General features: G+C 55.9%; 1 protein-coding gene across 2 annotated transcripts; it reads left to right on the top strand.

The window, feature by feature from the left end:
* The first annotated feature begins 372 nt into the window (after positions 1 to 372).
* LOC127465962 (sorting nexin-27) lies at positions 373 to 25,974 on the top strand. Of its 2 annotated transcripts, XM_051776484.1 has the most exons (12): positions 373 to 663; positions 2,067 to 2,259; positions 4,792 to 4,856; positions 7,023 to 7,127; positions 9,049 to 9,127; positions 10,962 to 11,125; positions 14,763 to 14,852; positions 15,621 to 15,770; positions 17,367 to 17,495; positions 19,542 to 19,601; positions 20,985 to 21,050; positions 25,908 to 25,974. In XM_051776484.1, exons 1-12 carry the CDS (start codon positions 388 to 390, stop codon positions 25,953 to 25,955), a joined length of 1,425 nt encoding a protein of 474 aa, XP_051632444.1. In that variant the 5' UTR covers positions 373 to 387; the 3' UTR covers positions 25,956 to 25,974. The 2 variants fall into 2 exon arrangements, with proteins under 2 accessions (XP_051632444.1, XP_051632445.1); XM_051776485.1 differs by lacking the exon at positions 20,985 to 21,050.

The raw sequence follows: 25,974 nt of genomic DNA, 5'->3' as shown, positions 1-25,974 counted from the left end.
GGGGAGAAGGAGCTGATCCTGATCCTAAATGTCCTAAATACCTTCTAAATATTTGAAATATCCCAAATAGCTTGAAAATCCCAAAGTTTGTAAATATCTTAAATGCCATAAATATTCTAAATTTCCAAGCGCTGTTTTGAACATCTTACGTGTCCTAAATATCTTAAGAGTATTTTAAATATTCTAATTAGCTGAAATATTCTAAAAAGCGTCTTAAATATCCTAAATGCCATAAATGTTCTAAAAATGTCCTAAATACCGCAAATATCCTCAATACCGTAAATATCCTAAAAATATCCCAAATACCGTAAATATCCCAAGTACCGTAAATACCCTAAGTACCGTAAATATCCTAAATTCTCTGGGAATAGTTTAAAAATCTCGCATATGCTAAATATTTTAGCCATCCTAATGATCCCAATTGCCCTCAGGAACGGGGTGAACGTGGAAGGGGCCACCCACAAGCAGGTGGTGGACCTGATCCGGGCCGGGGAGAAGGAGCTGATCCTGACGGTGCTGTCGGTGCCGCCGCACGAGGCCGAGAGCCTCGACCCCGGCGACGACCCCCTGGGCCAGTCCTTCTACGACTACACGGAGAAGCAGGCGGTGCCCATCTCCATCCCCACCTACAAACACGTCGAGCAGAACGGCGAGAAGTTCGTGGTGAGGGTTCCTGGAGCAATTCCAGGGCTTTTCCGCCCGGGAAAGGGGGGTTGGGGGGTTGGGGATTGATGTGGGATGAGAGGGATCCTCCTGGAATGGGGGGCTTGGGCCTCGGGGGGAGGGATCCGTGGGGCTGGAGCCCAGGATTTGGGGCTCTGGATGGAAGATGAGGAGTTTGGGATCTCTGTGCCTTGGGGGAAGGGTCTGTGGGGCTGGATCCCGGGATTTGGGGCTCTGGATGGGACATGAGGGGTTTGGGATTTCTCTGTGTTTCCTGGGAAGGATCCATGACCTTGAATCCCGAGATTTGGGGATCCTAAATCCCAGGATTTGGGGATCCTAAATCCCAGGATTTGGGGATCCTGAATCCCAGGATTTGGGGATCCTAAATCCCAGGATTTGGGGCTTTGGATGCGACATGAGGAGTTTGGGATCTCTCTGTGTCTCCTGGGAAGGATCCATGACCCTGAATCCCAATTTTTGGGGCTTTGGATGTGACAGGAGGAGTTTGGGATCTTTCTTTTTCTCATGGGAAGGATCCATCGTCCTGAATCCCAGGATTTGGGGATCCTAAATCCCAGGATTTGGGGCTTTGGATGGGACATGAGGAGTTTGGGATCTCTCTGTGTTTCCTGGGAAGGATCCATGACCCTGAATCCTGAGATTTGGGGATCCTAAATCCCAAGATTTGGGGCTCTGGATGCGACATGAGGAGTTTGGGATCTCTCTGTGTCCCATGGGAAGGATCCATGATCCTGAATCCCGAGATTTGGGGATCCTAAATCCCAAGATTTGGGGCTCTGGATGCGACATGAGGAGTTTGGGATCTCTCTGTGTCTCCTGGGAAGGATCCATGACCCTGAATCCCAAGATTTTTGAGCCTGGATCCCAATTTTTGGGGCTTTGGATGCGACATGAGGAGTTTGGGATCTCTCTGTGTCTCATGGGAAGGATCCATGATCCTGAATCCTGAGATTTGGGGATCCTAAATCCCAGGATTTGGGACTTTGGATCCAAAAGGAGGAGTTTGGGATCTCTCTGTGTCTGATGGGAAGGATCCATGGCCCTGAATCCCGAGATATAGGGATCCTAAATCCCAGGATTTGGGGATCCTGAATCCCAGGATTTGGGGCTCTGGGTGGAACATGAGGAGTTTGGGATCTCTCTGTGTCTGATGGGGATTATCCCTGACCCTGAATCCCAGGATTTGGGGCTCAGGAGTCTCTGGGATATCAGGAACAGCCAGACCATCCCCATCTCCCCGAATCCATTTATCCCACCCCCCATCCCGATTTTTCCCTCTCTCCCAACCCCTCCTGATTTATTCGGATCCCCAGCGGGTCCCAGCTGCCCCCCATGGCATTCCAGACCATCCCTGACCCTTTCCCACCCCTGTTTCCCAGGTGTACAACGTGTACATGGCGGGCAGGCAGCTCTGCTCCAAGCGCTACCGGGAATTCTCCATCCTGCACCAGAACCTCAAGCGGGAATTCGCCAACTTCACCTTCCCCAGGCTGCCCGGGAAGTGGCCCTTCTCCCTGTCCGAGCAGCAGCTGGATGCTCGCAGGAGGGGCCTGGAGGAGTACCTGGAAAAAGGTTGGGAAGCACGGGAATCCCGGGAGTCTGGGAAAGGAGCTGGATCCAGGGAGAGAGCCTGGAATGGGGAGAACGGGGGGATAAACGGGGATATGGGGGGGCAGGAGGGGACAGGAGGGGACAGGAGGTGACCCAGGGGACAGGAGGGGACAGGAGGAGACAGGAGGGGACAGGAGGAGCACCTGGAAAAAGGTTGGGAAGCACGGGAATCCCGGGAGTCTGGGAAAGGAGCTGGATCCGGAACGGGGGGATAAACGGGGATATGGGGGGGGAGCAGGGGACCCAGGGGACAGGAGGGGACAGGAGGGGACCCAGGGGACAGGAGGGGACAGGAGGAGTACCTGGAAAAAGGTTGGGAAGCGTGGGAATGGCTGGAGAGGGAAGAGGGGCTGGATCCGGGGGGAGAGAGCCCGGAACGGGGAGAACGGGGGGATAAATGGATATAGGGGATGTGGGGGGACAGGAGGGGTCAGGAGGGGCCTGGAGGAGTACCTGGAAAAAGGTTGGGAAGCACGGGAATCCCGGGAGTCTGGGAAAGGAGCTGGATCCAGGGAGAGAGCCTGGAATGGGGAGAACGGGGGGATAAACGGGGACACAGGGGACAGGAGGGGACAGGAGGAGACAGGAGGGGACAGGAGGAGTACCTGGAAAAAGGTTGGGAAGCACGGGAATCCCGGGAGTCTGGGAAAGGAGCTGGATCCGGAACGGGGAGAACGGGGGGATAAATGGGGATATGGGGGATATGGGGGGGCAGGAGGGGACAGGAGGTGACCCAGGAGACAGGAGGGGACAGGAGGGGCCTGGAGGAGTACCTGGAAAAAGGTTGGGACGCACGGGAATCCCAGGAGTCTGGGAAAGGAGCTGGATCTGGAACAGGGAGAATGGGGGGAATAAACGGGGATATGGGGGGCAGGAAGGGACAGGAAGGGATACGGGGGACAGGAGGGGACAGGAGGGGACCCAGGGGACAGGAGGGGACAGGAGGGGATCCAGGGGACAGGAGGGTCCTGGAGGAGTACCTGGAAAAAGGTTGGGAAGCACGGGAATGGCTGGAGTGGGAAGAGGGGCTGGATCCAGGGGGAGAGAGCCCGGAACGGGGAGAATGTGGGGATAAACTGGGATACGGGGGACAGGAGGGGACCCAGGGGACAGGAGGGGACAGGAGGAGCACCTGGAAAAAGGTTGGGAAGCGTGGGAATGGCTGGAGAGGGAAGAGGGGCTGGATCCAGGGGGAGAGAGCCCGGAACGGGGAGAACGGGGGGAATAAACAGGGATATGGGGGGGCAGGAGGGGACAGGAAGGGACACGGGGGACAGGAGGGGACAGGAGGGGACCCAGGGGACAGGAGGGGACAGGAGCAGTACCTGGAAAAAGGTTGGGAAGCACGGGAATGACTGGAGTGGGAAGAGGGGCTGGATCCAGGGGGAGAGAGCCCGGAACGGGGAGAACGGGGGGATAAATGGATATAGGGGATGTGGGGGGACAGGAGGGGACAGGAGGTGACCCAGGGGACAGGATGGGACAGGAGGGGACAGGAGGTGACTCAGGGGACAGGAGGGGACAGGAGGAGTACCTGGAAAAAGGTTGGGAAGCACGGGAATCCCAGGAGTCTGGGAAAGGAGCTGGATCCAGGGGGAGAGCCCGGAACGGGGAGAACGGGGGGAATAAACAGGGATACAGGGGATATGGGGGGACAGGAGGGGACAGGAGGGGACACGAGGGTATCCAGGGGACTGGAGGGGACAGGAGGAGTACCTGGAAAAAGGTTGGGAAGCACGGGAATCCCGGGAGTCTGGGAAAGGAGCTGGATCCAGGGGGAGAGCCCGGAACGGGGAGAACGGGGGGATAAATGGAGAGGGGGGATATGGGGGATGTGGGGGGACAGGAGGGGACAGGAGGTGACCCAGGGGACAGGAGGGGACAGGAGGGGACCAAGGGGACAGGAGGGACCTGGAGGAGCACCTGGAAATAGGTTGGGAAGTGTGGGAATGGCTGGAGAGGGGAGAGGGGCTGGATCCAGGGGGAGAGCCTGGAATGGGGAGAACGGGGGGATAAATGGATATGGAGGGACAGGAGGGGACAGGAGGGGACAGGAGGGGCCTGGAGGAGTACCTGGAAAAAGGTTGGGAAGCACGGGAATGGCTGGAGTGGGAAGAGGGGCTGGATCCGGAACGGGGAGAATGGGGGGGATAAATGGGGATAAACTGGGATACGGGGGACAGGAGGGGACAGGAGGTGATCCAGGGGACAGGAGGGGCCTGGAGGAGCACCTGGAAAAAGGTTGGGAAGCACGGGAATGGCTGGAGTGGGAAGAGGGGCTGGATCCAGGGGGAGAGAGCCCGGAACGGGGAGAACGGGGGGATAAATGGATATGGGGGACAGGAGGGGACAGGAGGGGACTGTTCCCTCGGGAATTCCATTCCCTGTTCCCTCGGGAATTCCGTTCCCTGTTCCCTTTGGGAATTCCATTCCCTGTTCCCTCTGGAATTCCATCCCTTGTTCCCTTGGGAATTCCCTTCCCTGTTCCCCCAGTTTGCTCCATCCGGGTCATCGGCGAGAGCGACATCATGCAGGAATTCCTGTCGGAGTCTGACGAGGTGGGTTCTCCTTCCTGGGAATGTTGGGGATCAGAATTCCATGGGAATCGTGGGAGTCAGAATTCCATGGGAATGTTGGGGATCAGAATTCCATGGGAATCGTGGGAGTCAGAATTCCATGGGAATGTTGGGGATCAGAATTCCATGGGAATTTTGGGAATGAGAATTCCATGGGAATCGTGGGGATCAGAATTCCATGGGAATGCTGGGGATCAGAATTCCAGGGGAATCGTGGGAATCAGAATTCCATGGGAATGTTGGGAATCAGAATTCCATGGGAATCAGAATTCCATGGGAATGGTGGGAATCAGAATTCCATGGGAATGTTGGGGATCAGAATTCCATGGGAATCGTGGGAGTCAGAATTCCATGGGAATGTTGGGGATCAGAATTCCATGGGAATCGTGGGAGTCAGAATTCCATGGGAATGTTGGGGATCAGAATTCCATGGGAATTTTGGGAATGAGAATTCCATGGGAATCGTGGGGATCAGAATTCCATGGGAATGCTGGGGATCAGAATTCCAGGGGAATCGTGGGAATCAGAATTCCATGGGAATGTTGGGAATCAGAATTCCATGGGAATCAGAATTCCATGGGAATGGTGGGAATCAGAATTCCATGGGAATCGTGGGAGTCAGAATTCCATGGGAATGTTGGGGATCAGAATTCCATGGGAATCGTGGGAGTCAGAATTCCATGGGAATGTTGGGGATCAGAATTCCATGGGAATTTTGGGAATGAGAATTCCATGGGAATCGTGGGGATCAGAATTCCAGGGGAATCGTGGGAATCAGAATTCCATGGGAATGTTGGGAATCAGAATTCCATGGGAATGTTGGGAATGAGAATTCCATGGGAATGGTGGGAATCAGAATTCCATGGGAATGGTGGGAATGAGAATTCCAGGGGAATGGTGGGGATCAGAATTCCATGGGAATGTTGGGAATCAGAATTCCAGGGGAATGTTGGGAGTCAGAATTCCATGGGAATCATGGGAATCAGAATTCCATGGGAATGTTGGGAATGAGAATTCCATGGGAATGTTGGGGATCAGAATTCCATGGGAATCAGAATTCCATGGGAATGGTGGGAATCAGAATTCCATGGGAATGGTGGGGATCAGAATTCCATGGGAATGTTGGGAATCAGAATTCCATGGGAATGTTGGGAATCAGAATTCCAGGGGAATGTTGGGAATCAGAATTCCATGGGAATCATGGGAATCAGAATTCCATGGGAATGTTGGGGATCAGAATTCCATGGGAATGTTGGGAATGAGAATTCCATGGGAATGTTGGGATGGAGGCTGGAGAAGCCCCGGGAGCCCAACCCAGTCCCCGAGTGCCACGTCCAGAGGGGATCCCGAAAATTCCAGGGGTTGGGATTCCCTGGGGAGCCCCTTCCAGTGGCCGAGCGGGAATTCCGGGCGGGAATTTTCCCGGATGTCCCACCTGGACTTGTTCCTTGAGGCCCTGGGAGACCCCAAACCTGACAAAGTGACCCCAAAAACCTCCAAAGGGACCCCAAAATGTCCAAAGTGACCCCAAACCCTCCAAAGTGACCCCAAACCCTCCAAAGTGACCCCAAACCCTCCAAAGGGACCCCAAAATGTCCAAAGTGACCCCAAAATGTCCAAAGTGACCCCAAACCCTCCAAAATGACCCCAAACCTTCCAAAGTGACCCCAAACCCTCCCAAGTGACCCCAAACCCTCCCAAGTGACCCCAAACCCTTCAAAGTCACCCCAAACCCTTCAAAGTCACCCCAAACCCTCCAAAATGGCCCCAAACCCTCCAAAATGGCCCCAAACCCTCCAAAATGACCCCAAAACTCTTCAAAGTGACCCCAAACCCTCCCAAAGTGACCCCAAACCCTCCCAAAGTGACCCCAAACCGTCCAAAGTGGCCCCGAACTGTCCAAAGTGCCCCCAAAGTGACCCCAAACCCCTTCAAAGTCACCCCAAACCCTCCCGAGTGACCCCAAACCCCGCCCGTCCCCACCCTCCTCCCTCTCTCTCCCTCCTCATCCCCCTCCCGGAATTCCCGGATCCCGCTGGGATTCGAGGCCCTCCCGGGGGGGTCCCGGGGGGTCTGGGAGGGCTCCCCCCCGATTTTTGGGAGAGGGTGGTGCCGATTTTTGGGATCTTTCTCCCCGTTTCCCCCCAGAACTACAACGGGGTGTCGGACGTGGAGCTGCGCGTGGCGCTGCCGGACGTCAGCACGGTGACGGTGCGGGTGAAGAAGAACAGCACCACGGACCAGGTGTACCAGGTGGGGACCCTCCTCGGCCCCCTGCCCCCCTGCCAGCCCTCTGGAATGTTCTCCTTCCATCCCTCTGGAATGTTCTCCTTCCATCCCTCTGGAATGTTCTCCTGCCCCTGGGAATGGTGGGAGTGGTGGGAACAGCCGGCGTTGTGCTGGAGGGGCTGGGAGAGCCCCAAACCATCCAGAGGGACCCCAAACTGTCCAAGTGATCCCAAAACCATCCAGAGTGATCCCAAAATCTCCAAAGTGACTCCAAAATCTCCAAAGTGATCCCAAAACCATCCAAAGTGACCCCAAAGTGACCCAAACTCTTTCAAAGGGACCCCAAACCCTCCAAAGTGATCCCAAACTCTTTCAAAGTGACCCCAAACCATCCAAAGTGATCCCAAAACCATCCAAAGTGATCCCAAAGTGACCCCAAACTCTTTCAGAGTGACCCCAAACCATCCAAAGTGATCCCAAACCCTCCAAAGTGACCCCAAACTGTCCAAACGGACCCCAAACCCCCCAAAGTGATCCCAAAACCATCCAAAGTGACCCCAAACTTTCCAAAGTGACCCCAAACTCTTTCAGAGTGACCCCAAACCCTCCAAAGTGATCCCAAAACCATCCAGAGTGACCCCAAAATCTCCAAAGTGACTCCAAAATCTCCAAAGTGATCCCAAAACCATCCAAAGTGACCCCAAAGTGACCCAAACTCTTTCAAAGGGACCCCAAACCCTCCAAAGGGACCCCAAACCCTCCAAAGGGACCCCAAACTGTCCAAAGTGACCCCAAACCCTCCAAAGTGATCCCAAACCTTCCAAAGTGACCCCAAAGTGACCCCAAACTCTTTCAGAGTGACCCCAAACCATCCAAAGTGATCCCAAACCCTCCAAAGTGACCCCAAACTGTCCAAACGGACCCCAAACCCCCCAAAGTGATCCCAAAACCATCCAAAGTGACCCCAAAACTCTTCAAAGTGACCCCAAACTCTCCAAAGTGACCCCAAACCCTCCAAAGAGCTCTGGGATCCCAGGAATAGGTGGGGAAAGAGTTCTGGGATCCTGGGATTTAAGTGGGAAAGAGCTGTGGGATCCTGGGAATAAAGTGGGAAAGAGCTCTGGGATCCTGGGAATAAAGTGGGAAAGAGCTCTGGGATTCTGGGATAAGGTTGGGAAAGAGCTCTGGGATCCTGGGAATAGGTTGGGAGAGAGCTCTGGGATTTTGGGATAAAGTGGGAAGGAGCTCTGGGATCCTGGGAATAAAGTGGGAAAGAGCTCTGGGATCCTGGGAATAGGTTGGGAAAGAGCTCTGGGATCCCAGGATAAGGTGGGAAAGAGCTCTGGGATCCTGGGAATAGTTTGGGAAAGAGCTCTGGGATCCCAGGAATAGGTTGGGAAAGAGCTCTGGGATTCTGGGAATAAAGTGGGAAAGAGCTCTGGGATTCTGGGATAAGATGGGAAAGAGCTCTGGGATCCTGGGATAAGGTGGGAAAGAGCTCTGGGATTTTGGGATAAAGTGGGAAAGAGCTCTGGGATTCTGGGATAAGATGAGAAAGAACAGGAGCTCTGGGATCCTGGGATAAGGTGGGATTTGGGAATCCCTGTGGGATTTCAGGGATAAGGTGGGAAAGAGCTCTGGGATCCTGGGATAAGGTGGGAAAGAGCAGGAGCTGTGGGATTTCAGGGATAAGGTAGGAAAGAGCTCTGGGATCCTGGGATGAGATGGGAAAGAGCTCTGGGATCCTGGGATAAGGTGGGATTTGGGAATGGCAACTGGAAGCGTCAGGACACAGAACATCCCTTTGGGGGGGTCTGATCCCTAAAAAATCCCCTCTGGCTTTGCTGGCAAAGTGGGATTGGGCCCTCCCGTGTCCCTGGGATCCTCGGGGGTCCCGGAGCTGCCGCTCTGGGGGGTCCCCATCCCGGTTTTCCGCGTTTTCCAGGCGGTGGCCGCCAAGGTGGGCATGGACAGCGTCACCGCCAACTACTTCGCCCTCTTCGAGGTCATCAACCACTCCTTTGGTGAGTCCTGGAATCCCTGGGAATCCCTTGGGATGCGGGAAAAGGGGCTGGGAAACCCCCCCGGGGGGGGGTTGGAGTAATTTTGGAGGGTTTTGGGGTGAATTTGGAAAATTTTGAGGTCGTTTTGGTGGGTTTTGGGGTGAATTTGGAAGACGTTCCTCAAGATTCTGGAAATTCTCAACCCCTTAAACCCCTCAAAGTTCTGGGAATTCCCAATTCCTTCATTCCCTCAACATTCTGGAAATTTTCCACTCCTTCAATCCCTCACCATTCTGGGAATTTTTACCTTTTAAACCCCTCAAATTCTGGAATTCTCAACCCCTTAAACCCCTCAAAATGCTGGGAATTCTCAAATCCTTCAATCCCTTAAAATCCTGGGAATTCCCAACCCCTTCATCCCCTCGAAATTCTGGGAATCTTTTCCCTCACCATTCTGGGAATTTTCAACTCCTTCAATCCCTCCAAATTCTGGGAAATTTTAACTTTTAAACCCCTCAACATTTTGGGAATTTTTAACTTTTAAACCTCTCAAAATTCTGGGAATTTTCAACCTCTTAAATTCCTCAAAATTCCAGGAATTCTCAACTCCTTCCATCCCTCACCATTCTGGGAATTTTTAACTCCTCCAATCCCTCCAAATTCTGGGAATTTTTAACTTTTAAACCCCTCAAAATTCTGGGAATTCTCAACTCCTTCAACCCCTCACCATTCTGGGAATTCCTCTCCCCCCCCTCCTGATATCTCCCATCTCATCCCATCCATCCCATCCATCCCATCCCATCCCATCCCATCCCATCCCATCCATCCCATCTCATCCCATCCCATCCCATCCCATCCCATCCCCTCCCATCCCCTCCATCCCATCCCATCCCATCCCATCCCATCCCATCCATCCCATCCCATCCCATCCCATCCCATCCCATCCCATCCCATCCTATCCCATCAATCCCATCCCATCCCATCCCATCCCATCCCATCCCATCCCATCCCATCCCATCCCCTCCCATCCCCTCCATCCCCTCCATCCCATCCCATCCCATCCCATCCATCCCATCCCATCCCATCCCATCCCATCCCATCCCATCCCATCCCATCCCATCCCATCCCATCCCATCCCATCCCATCCCATCCTATCCCATCAATCCCATCCCATCCCATCCCATCCCATCCCATCCCATCCCATCCCATCCCATCCCCTCCCATCCCATCCATCCCATCCCATCCCATCCCATCCCATCCCATCCCATCCCACCCCCCCATCCCATCCATCCCATCCCATCCCATCCCATCCCATCCCATCTCATCCCATCCATCCCATCCCATCCATCCCATCCCATCCCATCCCATCCCATCCCATCTCATCCCATCCATCCCATCCCATCCCATCCCATCCCATCCCATCCCATCCCATCCCATCCCCTCCCATCCCATCCCATCCCATCAATCCCATCCCATCCCATCTCATCCCATCCATCCCATCCCATCCCATCCCATCCCATCCCATCCCATCCCATCCCATCCCATCCCATCCCATCCCATCCCCTCCCATCCCCTCCATCCCATCCCATCCCATCCCATCCCCTCCCATCCCCTCCATCCCCTCCATCCCATCCCATCCCATCCCATCCCATCCCACCCATCCCATCCCATCCCATCCCATCCCACCCATCCCATCCCATCCCATCCCATCCCCTCCCATCCCATCCCATCCCATCCCATCCCCGCTGTCTCCCCTTCCCAGTTCTCCCAGTTCTCCCGACTCTCCCGGTTCTCCCAGTTCTCCGGTTTCTCCGTGTTCTCCCGCCATTCCCGGGTCTCTGCCCTGTCTCCGCAGTCCGCAAGCTGGCCCCCAACGAGTTCCCCCACAAGCTGTACGTGCAGAACTACACGTCGGCCGTGCCGGGGACCTGCCTGACCCTGCGCAAGTGGCTCTTCACGCCCGCCGAGGAGGAGCTGCTCAACGACAACGACCTCGCCGTCGCATACTTCTTCCACCAGGTGGGGTCCTGGGATGGAATTGTGGGATGGAATTCCCAGAGGGAATGGTGGGGTCGGGGGGTCGCTCACTTCTTCCACCAGGTGGGGTCCTGGGATGGAATTGTGGGATGGAATTCCCAGAGGGAATGGTGGGATTGAGGGGTCACTCACTTCTTCCACCAGGTGGGATTCCCAGAGGGAATGGTGGGATTGAGGGGTCGCTCACTTCCTCCACCAGGTGGGATCCTGGGATGGAATTCCCAGAGGGAATGGTGGGATGGCATTCCCAGAGGGAGTCACTGGGTCAGGGGGTCGCTCACTTCTTCCACCAGGTGGGATTCCCAGAGGGAATGGTGGGATTGAGGGGTCGCTCACTTCTTCCACCAGGTGGGGTCCTGGGATGGAATTGTGGGATGGAATTCCCAGAGGGAATGGTGGGATTGAGGGGTCGCTCACTTCTTCCACCAGGTGGGGTCCTGGGATGGAATTGTGGGATGGAATTCCCAGAGGGAATGGTGGGATTGAGGGGTCACTCACTTCTTCCACCAGGTGGGATTCCCAGAGGGAATGGTGGGATTGAGGGGTCGCTCACTTCCTCCACCAGGTGGGATCCTGGGATGGGATTCCCAGAGGGAATGGTGGGATGGCATTCCCAGAGGGAGTCACTGGGTCAGGGGGTCGCTCACTTCTTCCACCAGGTGGGGTCCTGGGAGGGGATTCCCAGAGGGAATTGTGGGATGACATTCCCAGAGGGAGTCATGGGATCAGGGAGTTGGGGAGTCATGGAGTCATGGAATTGTAGAATCATGGAATTGTAGAGTCATGGAGTCATGGAATCATGGAATCAGGGAGTCATGGAATCATGGAATGGTGGGGTCAGGGGTCACTCACTTCTTCCACCAGGTGGGATTCCTGGGAGGGGATTCTCAGAGGGAATGGTGGGATTGAGGGGTCACTCACTTCTTCCACCAGGTGGGGTCCTGGGAGGGCATTCCCAGAGGGAATGGTGGGATGGAATTCCCAGAGGGAATGGTGGGATGGAATTCCCAGAGGGAATGGTGGGGTCAGGGGGTCACTCACTTCTTCCACCAGGTGGGGTCCTGGGAGGGGAATTCCCAAATGGAATCAGGGGGTAGGGGGGTCACTCACTTCTTCCACCAGGTGGGGGGTCCCAGAGGGAGGGAATTCCCAGAGGGAATGGTGGGATTGAGGGGTCACTCACTTCTTCCACCAGGTGGGATTGTGGGAGGGAATTCCCAGAGGGAATCACGGGGTCGGAGGGTCACTCACTTCTTCCATCAGGTGGGATCCTGGGATGGCATTCCCAGAGGGAATTGTGGGATGGGATTCCCAGAGGGAATTGTGGGATGGGATTCCCAGAGGGAATGGTGGGATGGAATTCCCAGAGGGAGTCATGGGATCAGGGAGTTGGGGAGTCGGGGAGTCGGGGAGTCATGGAATTGTAGACTCATGGAATTGTAGAGTCATGGAGTCATGGAATCATGGAGTCAGAGAGTCATGGAATCATAGAGTCATAGGATCATGGAATCATGGAATCATGGAATCATAGAGTCCTGGCATCATGGAGTTATGGAGTCATGGAGTTATGGAGTCATGGAGTTATGGAATCATGGAATCATGGAATCATGGAATCATGGAGTTATGGAGTCATGGAATCATAGAATTATGGAATCCTAGAGTCATGGAATCATGGAGTCATGGAATCATGGAGTCATGGAATCATGGAGTCCTGGAATCATGGAGTCAGGGAGTCATAGAGTCAGGGAGTCATGGAATCATGGAATCGTGGGGTCGGGGGGTCGCTCACTTCTTCCACCAGGTGGGATTCTGGGATGGCATTCCCAGAGGGAATCGTGGGATCAGGGAGTTATGGAGTCATGGAATGATGGAATTATGGAATCATAGAGTCATGGAGTCATGGAATTGTAGAATCATGGAATTGTTGAGTCACAGAGTCATGGAATCAAAGAGTCATGGAATGATGGAATAATAGAGTCATAGAATGATGGAATCATGGAATCATGGAATCATGGAGTCATGGAATCATGGAGTCAGGGAGTTATGGACTCATGGAGTCATGGAATCATGGAATCGTGGGGTCAGGGGTTCACTCACTTCTTCCACCAGGTGGGATCCTGGGATGGCATTCCCAGAGGGAATTGTGGGATGGAATTCCCAGAGGGAGTCATGGGATCAGGGAGTTGGGGAGTCGTGGAGTCATGGAGTCATGGAATTGTAGAATCATGGAATTGTAGAATCATGGAATTGTAGAATCATGGAATTGTAGAATCATGGAATTGTAGAATCATGGAATTGTAGAGTCATGGAGTCATGGAATCATGGAATCAGAGAGTCATGGAATCATGGAATCGTAGAGTCCTGGCATCATGGAGTCCTGGAGTCCTGGAGTCCTGGAGTCATGGAGTCATGGAATCATGGAATCATGGAGTTATGGAGTTATGGAGTCATGGAATTATGGAATTGTAGAGTCATGGAATCATGGAGTCCAGGAGTTATGGAGTCATGGAATCATGGAGTCATGGAATGATGGAATCATGGAGTCATGGAATGATGGAATCATAGAGTCATGGAATGATGGAATCATAGAGTCATGGAATGATGGAATCATGGAGTCATGGAATGATGGAATCATGGAGTCATGGAATGATGGAATCATGGAGTCATGGAATGATGGAATCATAGAGTCATGGAATGATGGAGTCATGGAATCATTGAGTCATAGAGTCATGGAATCATAGAATTATGGAATCATGGAATCCTGGAATCCTGGAAGCACAGAGTCAGTCACAGAGTCATGGAGTCATGGAATAATAAAGTCTTGGAGTCATGGAATTATGGAATCATGGAATTGTGGAGCCACAGAGCCACAGAGTCACGGAATCAAGGAGTCAGGAAATCATGGAATCGTGGAGTCAGGGAGTCGTGGAATCATGGAATCCTGGAATCATGGAATCCTGGAATCACAGAATCCTGGAATCATGGAATCATGGAGTCATAGGATCATGGAATCCTGGAATCATAGAGATTTGAGCAGTTTCAGGGAATGAGGACTTGGATTAGCTGGAGGGAGACTTGGATTTGAGCAATTCCAGGGATGGGGACTTGGATTTGAGCAATTCCAGGGAATGGGGACTTGGATTTGAGGGAGGAGGACTCGGATTTGAGCGATTCCAGGGATGGAAAACAGCCCAACCCCTCCTTGTCCGAGCTGAACCTGGGATCTAAATCCCTACAAAAATCACAATTATTGGATATTTCACTCCTCAGGCCGGATTTTTCCTGCTTTTCCTCCCTTTTTGGGGGAAGGGAAGCTCCATCCCCGAGGAAAAACCCCTTTTCCAGCAGCCAAAATTCCCATCCCTGCACCCCTGGCGTGTCCTCAGCTGGATCCCAACCTTCCCAAATCCCAAATCCATCCTCTCCTCCCGGGGAAAAACATTTTTCCAAACCCCCCTGGAGGTTTTTGAACCCCCCTGAGACCTTTTTTGGGGGGGAAAATCCCCATCTTGGAGTTAAAATTCCGGGCTGGGGCCGCTCCAGGATCCGCTCCCGGGCTTCCCATCCCGTTTTTGGAATTCCTGGAATTCCCCATCCCGTTTTTCCCCCCCTTTCCCAGGCCGTGGATGACGTCAAGAAAGGTTACATCAAGGCAGAGGAGAAATCCTACCAGCTCCAGAAGCTCTGTGAGCAGAGGAAGATGGTCATGGTGAGGGATCCCACCCTGATCTGGGGCTCCAGCCTCGGGATAAATCCCAGGATAAACCCTTGGGAAGGCCTGGGGGGCTGGATGTGGGAGGGGAATAACGGGATCCTGTTCCCTTTGGGGTTTGGGGGTAAATCCTGGGGGGTCTCCAGCCTTGCTGAGGGTCTGGGGGTGCTTGGGGGGTCTCCAGCCTTGCTGAGCCAGGTCTAAGCCCTGGTTTAACCCCCCTGGGGCAGTACCAGAACATGCTGAGGACGTGTGAGGGCTACAAGATCCTGTTCCCTTTGGGGTCTGGGGGTGTTTTGGGGGATCTCCAGCCTTGGGGTAAATCCTGGAGGGTCTCCAGTCTTGCTGAGCCAGGTTTAAATCCCGGGATAAACCCTTGGGAAGGCCTGGCTGGGCTCTGTGGGGCTGGATGTGTGAGGGGAATAATGGGATCTTGTTCCCTTTGGGGTCTGGGGGTGTTTTTGGGGGTCTCCAGCCTTGGGGTCAATCCTGGGGGGTCTCCAGCCTTGCTAAGCCAGGTCTAAGCCCTGGTTTAACCCCCCTGGGGCAGTACCTGAACATGCTGAGGACGTGTGAGGGCTACGACGAGATCCTGTTCCTTTTGGGGTCTGGGGGTGTTTTTGGGGGGTCTCCAGCCTTGGGGTCAATCCTGGGGGTCTCCAGCCTTGGGGTCAATCCTGGGGGTCTCCAGCCTTGGGGTCAATCCTGGGGGTCTCCAGCCTTGCTGAGCCGGGTCTAAGCCCTGGTTTAACCCCCCTGGGGCAGTACCTGAACATGCTGAGGACGTGTGAGGGCTACAACGAGATCCTGTTCCCGCACTGCTCCTGCGACTCGCGGCGCAAGGGCCACGTCATCACGGCCATCAGCATCCAGCACTTCAAACTGCACGCCTGCACCGAGGAGGGGCAGCTCGAGGTGGGCACGGGGGGCACAAAGTGGGGCCTGGGGGGCACAACTGGGGGGCCCAGGGTCAGAACTGGGGTCTCTGAGGTCAGTCTTGGGGTCCTGGGGTCAGAACTGGGGTCAGTCTTGACCCCACACCTTGGCTTTGTACCTGGACTTTGTCCTCCCCCAAATCCCTGGGGTCACAACTGGGGTCCTTGAGGGCAGAACTGGGGTCCTGGGGGGCACAGAGTGGGGCCTGGGGGTCCCTGGGGGTCCCTGGGGCCATCAGCATCCAGCACTTCAAACTGCACGCCTGCACCGAGGAGGGGCAGCTCGAGGTGGGCACGGGGGGCACCATTGGTCTCCCTGGTCTCCCCATGACTCCCCTGGTCTCCCCATGGCTCCCATGACTCCCCATGGCTCCCCTGATCTCCCCTGGTCTCCCCGTGACTCCCGTGTCTCCCTGGTCTCCCCATGACTGCCCCCTGGTCTCCCCAGAACCAGGTGATCGCCTTCTCGTGGGAGGAGATGCAGCGCTGGGACAGCAGGGCTGTCCTGGTCTCCCCATGTCTCCACTGGTCTTCCCATGGCTCCCTGGTCTCCCCTGGTCTCTCCATGACTCCCTGGTCCCCCCTCATCTCCCCATGGCTCCCCTGATCTCCCCATGGCTCCCATGACTCCCCTGGTCTCTCCTGGTCTCCCCATGACTCCCTGGTCTCCCCATGTCTCTCCATGACTCCCCTGGTCTCCCCATGGCTCCGCTGGTCTCCCCATGGCTCCCTATGACTCTACTGGTCTCCTCATGTCTCCCAATGGCTCTCCTGATCTCCCCATGACTCCCCTGGTCTCCCCATGGCTCCCCATGGCTCCCTGGTCTCCTCTGATCTCCCCATGGCTCCCCTGATCTCCGCATGGCTCCCTGTGACTCTCCATGACTCCCCATGTCTCCCTGTGGCTCCCTGGTCTCCCCATGGTTCTCCTGATCTCCCCTGGTCTCCCCGTGACTCCCCTGGTCTCCCCAGAACCAGGTGATCGCCTTCTCGTGGGAGGAGATGCAGCGCTGGGACAGCAGGGCTGTCCTGGTCTCCCCATGTCTCCACTGGTCTTCCCATGGCTCCCTGGTCTCCCCATGGTTCTCCTGATCTCCCCTGGTCTCTCCATGACTCTCCATGACTCCCCTGGTCTCCCCATGTCTCCGCTGGTCTCCCCATGAATCCCCTGGTCTCCCCATGGCTCCCCATGGCTCCCTGGTCTCCCCTGGTCTCCCCATGGCTCCCTGGTCTCCTCTGATCTCCCCATGGCTCCCCTGATCTCCCCATGGCTCCCTGTGACTCTCCATGACTCCCCATGTCTCCCCATGTCTCCTCTGGTCTCCCCACGACTCCCGTGTCTCCCTGGTCTCCCCGTGACTCCCCTGGTCTCCCCAGAACCAGGTGATCGCCTTCTCATGGGAGGAGATGCAGCGCTGGGACAGCAGGGCTGTCCTGGTCTCCCCATGTCTCCCCATGACTCCCCCAGTCTCTCCTGGTCTCCCAGTGGCTCTCCTGATCTCCCCATGTCTCCTCTGGTCTCCCCATGACTCCCGTGTCTCCCTGGTCTCCCCGTGACTCCCCCTGGTCTCCCCAGAACCAGGTGATCGCCTTCTCGTGGGAGGAGATGCAGCGCTGGGACACGGACGAGGAGGGCATGGCCTTCTGCTTCGAGTACGCGCGGGGCGAGAAGAAACCGCGCTGGGTCAAGATCTTCACCCCCTACGTGAGTGTCCCGGAGCCCCCCCGGAGCCCCCCGGACCCCCCAGACCCCCCTGGATCCCCCTGAATCCCCCCAGACCCCCCCGGATCCCCCTGGATCCTCCCGGATCCCCCTGGACCCCCCGGACCCCCCCGGATCCTCCTGGATCCCCCTGGATCCCCCCGGACCCCCCAGACCCCCCTGGATCCTCCTGGATCCTCCTGGAGCCCCCCGGACACCCCAGGATCCCCCCGGACCCCCCCGGATCCCCCAGATCCCCCTGGATCCCCCCAGACCCCCCTGGATGCCCCTGGACACCCCCGGATCCCCCCGGACCCCCCTGGATCCCCCAGATCCCCCTGGATCCCCCCAGACCCCCCTGGATGCCCCGGGAAACCCCCAGACCCCCCTGGATCCCCCCGGACCCCCCTGGATCCCCCTGGACACCCCCGGACCCCCCAGACCCCCCTGGATCCCCCCAGGCCCCCCTGGACCCCCCTGGATCCCCCCGAACCCCCTGGATCCCCCCGGGAAAGCGGGAAACCGGGAGATGCCCGGGATCCCCCTGGGAAAGCAGGAAGCTCCTGGTTCCTCTGGAGCTGCTCTGGAGCTCCTGGTTCATCCCAGGGGATCCTGGTTCCCTCTGGAGCTCCTGGTTCATCCCAGGAGATCCTGGTTCCCTCTGGAGTTCCTGGTTCATCCCAGGAGATCCTGGTTCCCTCTGGAGCTCCTCTGGAGTTCCTGGCTCATCCCAGGAGCTCCTGGTTCCCTCTGGAGCTCCTGGCTCATCCCAGGAGATCCTGGTTCCCTCTGGAGTTCCTGGTTCATCCCAGGAGATCCTGGTTCCCTCTGGAGTTCCTGGCTCATCCCAGGAGATCCTGGTTCCCTCTGGAGCTCCTGGTTCATCCCAGGAGATCCTGGTTCCCTCTGGAGCTCCTGGTTCATCCCAGGAGATCCTGCTTCCCTCTGGAGTTCCTGGTTCATCCCAGGAGATCCTGGCTCCCCTCTGGAGCTGCTCTGGAGTTCCTGGCTCATCCCAGGAGATCCTCATTCCCCTCTGGAGCTGCTGGCTTGTCCAGGATCTCCTGGATTGCTCCTGGAGTTTCTGGCTTGTTCAGGATCTCCTGGATCCTCCTGGGATCTCCTGGCTTGTCCAGGATTTCCTGGATCCCCTCTGGATCTCATGGTGTCTCCAGGATCTCTGGGATTGCCTCTGGCTCCCCTCTGGATCTCCTGGCTCGTCCAGGATCTCCTGGATCCCCTCTGGAGCTCCTGGATCCTCCTGGGATCTCCTGGCTTGTCCAGGATTGTTCCTGGATTGTTCCTGGATCTCCTGGATCCCTTCTGGAGCTCCTGGATCCTCCTGGGATCTCCAGGATTGTTCCTGGAGCTCCTGGATCATCCCTGGAGCTCCAGGCTCCTCCCAGAATCCCCTGGCACATCCAGGATCCCCGGGATCGCCCCTGGATCCCCTCTGGATCTCCTGGCATGTCCAGGATCCCTGGGATTGCCCCTGGATCCCCTCTGGAGCTCCTGGCTTCTCCAGGATCCCTGGGATCACCCCTGGATCCCCTCTGGAGCTCCTGGCTTGTCCAGGATTTCCTGGATCCCCTCTGGATCTCATGGTGTCTCCAGGATCTCTGGGATTGCCTCTGGCTCCCCTCTGGATCTCCTGGCTCGTCCAGGATCTCCTGGATCCCCTCTGGAGCTCCTGGATCCTCCTGGGATCTCCTGGCTTGTCCAGGATTGTTCCTGGATTGTTCCTGGATCTCCTGGATCCCCTCTGGAGCTCCTGGATCCTCCTGGGATCTCCTGGATCCTCCTGGGATCTCCAGGCTTGTCCAGGATCTCCTGGATCCTCCTGGAATCTCCAGGATTGTTCCTGGAGCTCCTGGATCCCCCCTGGAGCTCCAGGCTCATCCAGGATTCCCTGGATCCCCTCTGGAGCTCCAGGCTCCTCCCAGAATCCCCTGGCACATCCAGGATCCCCGGGATCGCCCCTGGCTCCCCTCTGGCACGTCCTGGCCCCCCGGGATCCCCCCAAACCCCTGGAATTCCGTGTCTCCACAGTTCAATTACATGCACGAGTGCTTCGAGCGCGTCTTCTGCGAGCTCAAGTGGCGCAAGGAGGTGAGAGACAATTCCCGCTTTTTCCTCGGGATCTGGGAATTCCAGAGGGGGCTGGAGGCCTTAAACACAGCTCCTCCTGGTTGGGAATGTTTGGGAGAATCCTGGGAATGTGGGGGGGGGAAAGGTGGGAGCTGGGGGATCTGGGAATGTTGGGGGTGATCCCGGGAAAAGGTTGGGGCGGGTGGGAATGTTTGGGAATGATCCTGGGAAAGATGATCCTGGGAAAAGGCTGGAGGAGCTGGGAATGTGTGGGATGATCCTGGGAAAAACTGGGAATGTTTGGGATGATCCTGGGAAAAGCTGGGAATGTTTGGGAATAATCCTGGGAAAAGATAATCCTGGGAAAAGGCTGGAGGAGCTGGGAATGTTTGGGATGATCCTGGGAAAAGCTTTGTCCAGGTGGGAATTTTTGGGAATAATCCTGGGAAGGATAATCCTGGGAAAAGGCTGGAGCAGGTGGGAATGTTTGGGATAAACCTGGGAAAGATAATCCTGGGAAAGGCTTTGTCCAGGTGGGAATGTTTGGGATAATTGTGGGAAAAGGCTGGTCCAGGTGGGAATGTTTGGGATGATCCTGGGAAAAGCTTTGTCCAGGTGAGAATTTTTGGGATAAACCTGGGAAAAGATAATCCTGGGAAAAGGCTGGAGCAGGTGGGAATGTTTGGGAATTATCCTGGGAAAAATAGCCCTGGGAAGAGCTTTGTCCAGGTGGGAATTTTTGGGATAATTGTGGGAAAAGCCTGGTGCAGGTGGGAATGTTTGGGATAATTATGGGAATGATAATCCTGGGAAAAGGCTGGTGCAGGTGGGAATGTTTGGGATGATCCTGGGAAAGATAATCCTGGGAAAAGCTTTGTCCAGGTGGGAATGTTTGGGATAATCTCCCTCTTCCCCCCCTGGAATTTTCCTGCTTCCCTGTGGGATTTGGGATCCCCTCCCTGCTCCCCCCTCAGGACCCATCCAGGAGTCCAAAAAAAAACCTGGAAAAGCTTTCCAGGAACCCCCAAAAAACAGGGAATCTCCCCAGGGATAAATTCCCTCGGAGAGGAGGGAGTTGGGAATTCCCAGCTCGGATTTATCCCACCGGGAATTCCCCCTGGGATTTGTGTCCTGGAATTCTGGCACCTTCCCAGGATCCTCCTGCTCCATGGAATGATCCCAAATCCTGGGAATTCTGCCACCTTCCTGGGATCCTCCTGCTCCTTGGAATGATCCCAAACCCCAGGAATTCCCTGGACCCTCCCCAGCTCTTCCCAATCCCGGCTCTTCCCTCTTTCCCCCCTTTTTTCCCGCGATCCCGATTTTTTTTTCCCCCCCCATCCCTCCTTTTTTTTTTTTGTGATCCCCATTCCCAGTTTTTTTTGTTTTCTTCCCTTCCCCAAGGTGGAGGAGGAGGCAGCAGACCAGGATAACGAGAATTCCTGCCGGAATGACAGGATGTGCAGCAAGGTAACCGGGAAACGCCGGCGGCATTCCCGAGGAATTCCCGCGGAATTCCCGCCCGGAGCCGGCGTCCCTCCTGCTTTCCCTGCTCCAAAAAACCCTCCCCAGCCAGGAAAATTCCAGGGGCTTTTCCCAGGGGATTCCTGGAGGGAGAACTGCCCATCCTCCTCCTCCTCCTCCTCCTCCTGCTGCTTTTCCCAGGATTTGGGGCCTCTTTTCCTGGGATTTTGGGGCCTCTTTTCCTGGGATTTTGAGCTCCTTTTAGTGGGATTCTAGGCCTCTTTTCCCGGGATTTTGGGCCTCTTTTCCCAGGATTTTAGGTCTTTTTTTCTTAGGATTTTGGACCTCTTTTCCTGTGACTTTTAGGGCTCTTTTAGTGGGATTTTGGGCCCCTCTTCCCGGGATTTGGGACCTCTTTTCCCAGGATTTTGGGTCTCTTTTCTTGGGATTTTGGGCCTCTTTTCCCAGGATTTTGGGCCTCTTTTCCCAAGATTTTAGGCCTCTTTTCCCGGGATTTTGGGCCTTTTTTTGCCCAGGATTTTGGGCCTGTTTTCTCCCAGGATTTTGAGCCTCTTTTCCCAGGATTTTGGATCTTTTTTTTTCTTAGGATTTTGGGCCTCTTTTCCTGTGATTTTTAGGCCTCTTTTCCCAGGATTTTGGGCCTCTCTTCCTGAGATTTTGGGCCTCTGTCCCCAGGATTTTGGGCCTCTTTTCCCAGGATTTTCGGCCTCTTTTCTTGGGATTTTGGGCCTCCTTTCCTGGGATTTTGGGCCTTTTTTTGCCCAGGATTTTGGGCCTCTTTTCCAGGGATTTTGAGCCTCTTTTCCCAGGATTTTTAGGCCCCTTTTCCTGGGATTTTGGGCCTCTTTTCCCGAGATTTTGGCCTTTTTTCCCCCAGGATTTTGTGCCCCTTTTCTTGGGATTTTGGGCTTCTTTCCCCAGGATTTTGGGCCTTATTTCCCGGGATTTTGGGTCCCTTTTCCCGGGATTTTGGGCCTCTCTTCCCTGCCTTTTGAGGAGGGAATTCCTGGGGCTTTGGATTCCCAAATCCCTTCTCCAGAGGCCCGGGTGGAAAAGGAGGTGGAACTTTTCCCGGGATCGGAGGCTCCATCCCGGTGCTTCTCCTGTTATCCTGGAATGCTGGATCCCTGAAATCCCACTGGATCCCTGAAATCCCACTGGATCCCAAAATCCCACTGGATCCCCAAATCCCAGGGGATTCCAGGATTCCCAACCTCTTCCAATCCCCCTTCCCAAGCCTGGAGATTCCTGGAATCCCCCCCAGGGATGGTTCTCCCGTGGAATTCCAGGAATCCCGAGCTCTTCCAATCCCCCTTCCCAAGCCTGGAGACTTGTAGGATCCTTGGGAATGGTTCTCCCATGGAATTCCGGGATTCCCAAGCTCTTCCAATCCCCCTTTCCACCCTGGGAAGGGAATTCCCCTTGGAATTCCCACTCTCCCTCCATATTCCCACCCCTAATTCCCAACCTTTGCTCCGGCCTCGGATCCGACCCCGTTGGATCAATAAGGGGGGGGGAAAAGGAGTTTTCCAGGCTGGAATTTCTCCCGGAATTCCCAAGGGGTGGCAGCAAATCCTTGGATTTGGGGGGTCCAGTCCCACTTCCTGCCCAATTCCAGGGATTTTCTGGAGTCAGGAACACCCCAGGGGGGAGGGGGGGGAGGGGGATGTTCCCGTGGGAATTCTGGGAATTCTGGGAGTGCCTGGATTTGGGAATGCAGGGGTTGGGTGGGGGGAAAGCTGGGAATGGTGGGAAAACTGGGAATGGTGGGAAAGCTGGGAGTAGTGGGAAAACTGGGAATAGTGGGAAAGCTGGGAATAGTAAGAGAACTGGGAATGGTGGGAAAGCTGGGAATAGTGGGTAAACTGGGAATGGTGGGAGAATTGGGAATAGTGGGAAAACTGGGAGTAGTGGGAGAACGGAATGGTGGGAGAGGTGGGAATAGTGGGAAAACTGGGAATGATGGGAGGGTTGGGAATGGTGGGAGGGTTGGGAATAGTGGGAAAGCTGGGAATGGTGGGTAAACTGGGAATGATGGGAGAACTGACCTGGGGGATTGGGATGATCCCGTGGGATTGGTTGGGACAATCCCTTGGGATGGGGACACTCCTGTGGGATTGGTTGGGATGATCCAAAGGGATTGATTGGGACACTCCAGAGGGATTGATTGGGATGATCCAGAGGGATTGATTGGGATGTTCCCATGGGATTGATTGGGACACTCCAGAGGGATTGATTGGGATGATCCCATGGGATTGATGGAGACGATTTTCCCAGGATTTTGGGTCTCTTTTCTTGGGATTTTGGGCCTCTTTTCCCAGGATTTTGGGCCTCTTTTCCCAAGATTTTAGGCCTCTTTTCCCGGGATTTTGGGCCTTTTTTTGCCCAGGATTTTGGGCCTGTTTTCTCCCAGGATTTTGAGCCTCTTTTCCCAGGATTTTGGATCTTTTTTTTTCTTAGGATTTTGGGCCTCTTTTCCTGTGATTTTTAGGCCTCTTTTCTCAGGATTTTGGGCCTCTCTTCCTGAGATTTTGGGCCTCTGTCCCCAGGATTTTGGGCCTCTTTTCCCAGGATTTTCGGCCTCTTTGGGAGGCCATGGGATTGATGGAGACGATCCCATGGGATTGATGGAGACGATCCCATGGGATTGGGACACTCCAGTGGGATTGATTGTGACAATCTCTTGGGATGGGGACAATCCTGTGGGATTGGTTGGGATGATCCCGTGGGATGGGGACAATCCCTTGGGATGGGGACACTCCAGAGGGATTGGTTGGGATGATCCCATGGGATTGATGGGGACACTCCAGTGGGATCCATTGGGACGATCCCGTGGGATGGGGACACTCCTGTAGGATCAATCAGGACAATCCTATGGGATGGGGACACTCCAGAGGGGTGGGAACAATCCCGTGGGATGGGGACAATCCCTTGGGATCGGGACAATCCCATGGGATGGGGACTCTCCCTCCATTCCTCCCTCCCCCTCTCCCTTCCCTCCCTCCCCCCCTTCCCACCTGGAATCTGCCCCATTCCCACCCTTCCCTTGCCCATCCCATCACCCCCCTTTTCCCCCAAGCCCCTCCTCTTTTCCCCAAGCCCCTCCCCTCTCCCCAAACCCCTTTCCCCAAGCCCCTCCCCCTTCCCCAAGCCCCTCCCCTCTCCCCAAGCCCCTCCCCCTTCCCCCAAGCCCCTCCCCTTTCCCTCCCCTCATTTTATTCCCTGTTTTCCCTGTTTTCCAGCCCCATTCCCACCCTTCCCTTTCCCATCCCATCATCCCCCTTTTCCCCCAAGCCCCTCCCCTCTCCCCAAACCCCTTTCCCCAAACCCCTCCCCTCTCCCCAAGCCCCTCCCTCTTTCCCCAAGCCCCTCCCCTCTCCCCAAGCCCCTCCCCTTTCCCCCTCCCTCATTTTATTCCCTGTTTTCCTTGTTTTCCAGCCCCATTCCCACCCTTCCCTTGCCCATCCCATCATCCCCCTTTCCCCAAGCCCCTCCCTCTTTCCCCCAAGCCCCTCCCCTTTCCCCCAAGCCCCTCCCCTTCCCCCCAAGCCCCTCCCCTTCCCCAAGCCCCTCCCTCTTTCCCCAAACCCCTCCCCTCTCCCCAAGCCCCTCCCCTTTCCCCAAGCCCCTCCCCTTTCCCCCAAGCCCCTCCCCTCTCCCCAAACCCCTTTCCCCAAGCCCCTCCCCTTTCCCCTCCCTTCATTTTATTCCCTGTTTTCCCTGTTTTCCAGCCCCATTCCCACCCTTCCCTTTCCCATCCCATCATCCCCCTTTCCCCCAGCCCCTCCCCTTTCCCCAAGCCCCTCCCCTTTCCCCAAGCCCCTCCCTCTTTTCCCCAAGCCCCTCCCCTTTCCCCAAACCCCTCCCCTCTCCCCAAACCCCTTTACCCAAACCCCTCCCCTTTCCCCAAGCCCCTCCCTCTTTCCCCAAGCCCCTCCCCTTTCCCCAAGCCCCTCCCCTTTCCCCAAACCCCTCCCCTTTCCCCAAGCCCCTCCCCTTTCCCCAAGCCCCTCCCCTCTCCCCAAACCCCTCCCCTCTTTTTATTCCCTGTTTTCCAGCCCCATTCCCACCCTTCCCTTTCCCTTCCCATCATCCCCCTTTCCCCAAGCCCCTCCCCTTTCCCCAAGCCCCTCCCCTTTTCCCCAAGCCCCTCCCCTTCCCCCCAAGCCCCTCCCCTTTCCCCCTCCCTTCATTTTATTCCCTGTTTTCCTTGTTTTCCAGCCCCATTCTCACCCTTCCCTTTCCCATCCCATCATCCCCCTTTCCCCAAGCCCCTCCCCTTTCCCCAAGCCCCTCCCCTTTCCCCAAGCCCCTCCCTCTTTTCCCCAAGCCCCTCCCCTTTCCCCAAACCCCTCCCCTCTCCCCAAACCCCTTTACCCAAACCCCTCCCCTTTCCCCAAGCCCCTCCCTCTTTCCCCAAGCCCCTCCCCTTTCCCCAAACCCCTCCCCTTTCCCCAAGCCCCTCCCCTTTCCCCAAGCCCCTCCCCTCTCCCCAAACCCCTCCCCTCTTTTTATTCCCTGTTTTCCAGCCCCATTCCCACCCTTCCCTTTCCCTTCCCATCATCCCCCTTTCCCCAAGCCCCTCCCCTTTCCCCAAGCCCCTCCCCTTTTCCCCAAGCCCCTCCCCTTCCCCCCAAGCCCCTCCCCTCTCCCCCTCCCCTCTTTTATTCCCTGTTTTCCCTGTTTTCCAGCCCCATTCCCACCCTTCCCTTTCCCTTCCCATCATCCCCCTTTTCCCCCAAGCCCCTCCCCCTTTCCCCAAGCCCCTCCCCTCTCCCCAAGCCCCTCCCCTTCCCCCAAGCCCCTCCCCTCATTTTATTCCCTGTTTTCCTTGTTTTCCAGAACCTTTTCCAGCTGGTCCGGGCACAGCAACGGGACGCGGCCACTTAACCCCTCCCCCCCCTTCCCC

Source organism: Manacus candei, unplaced genomic scaffold (genome assembly GCF_025592945.1).
Source record: "Manacus candei isolate 608988 ecotype Guabito, Panama unplaced genomic scaffold, ASM2559294v1 h1tg000544l, whole genome shotgun sequence".
In the NCBI taxonomy this organism is placed as follows: domain Eukaryota; kingdom Metazoa; phylum Chordata; class Aves; order Passeriformes; family Pipridae; genus Manacus; species Manacus candei.
Note: the sequence above shows the minus strand (reverse complement) of the source record. Positions and strands in the feature narration are given on the sequence as shown.

Bases quoted from the DNA above. Each gene is read 5' to 3' on its own strand.
- LOC127465962 (XM_051776484.1), top strand. From the start codon at position 388: ATGCTAAATATTTTAGCCATCCTAATGATCCCAATTGCCCTCAGGAAC. The intron at 664-2,066 runs GTGAGGGTTCCT...CCTGTTTCCCAG, and splicing joins AGAACGGCGAGAAGTTCGTG to GTGTACAACGTGTACATGGC. The intron at 7,128-9,048 runs GTGGGGACCCTC...CGCGTTTTCCAG, and splicing joins CCACGGACCAGGTGTACCAG to GCGGTGGCCGCCAAGGTGGG.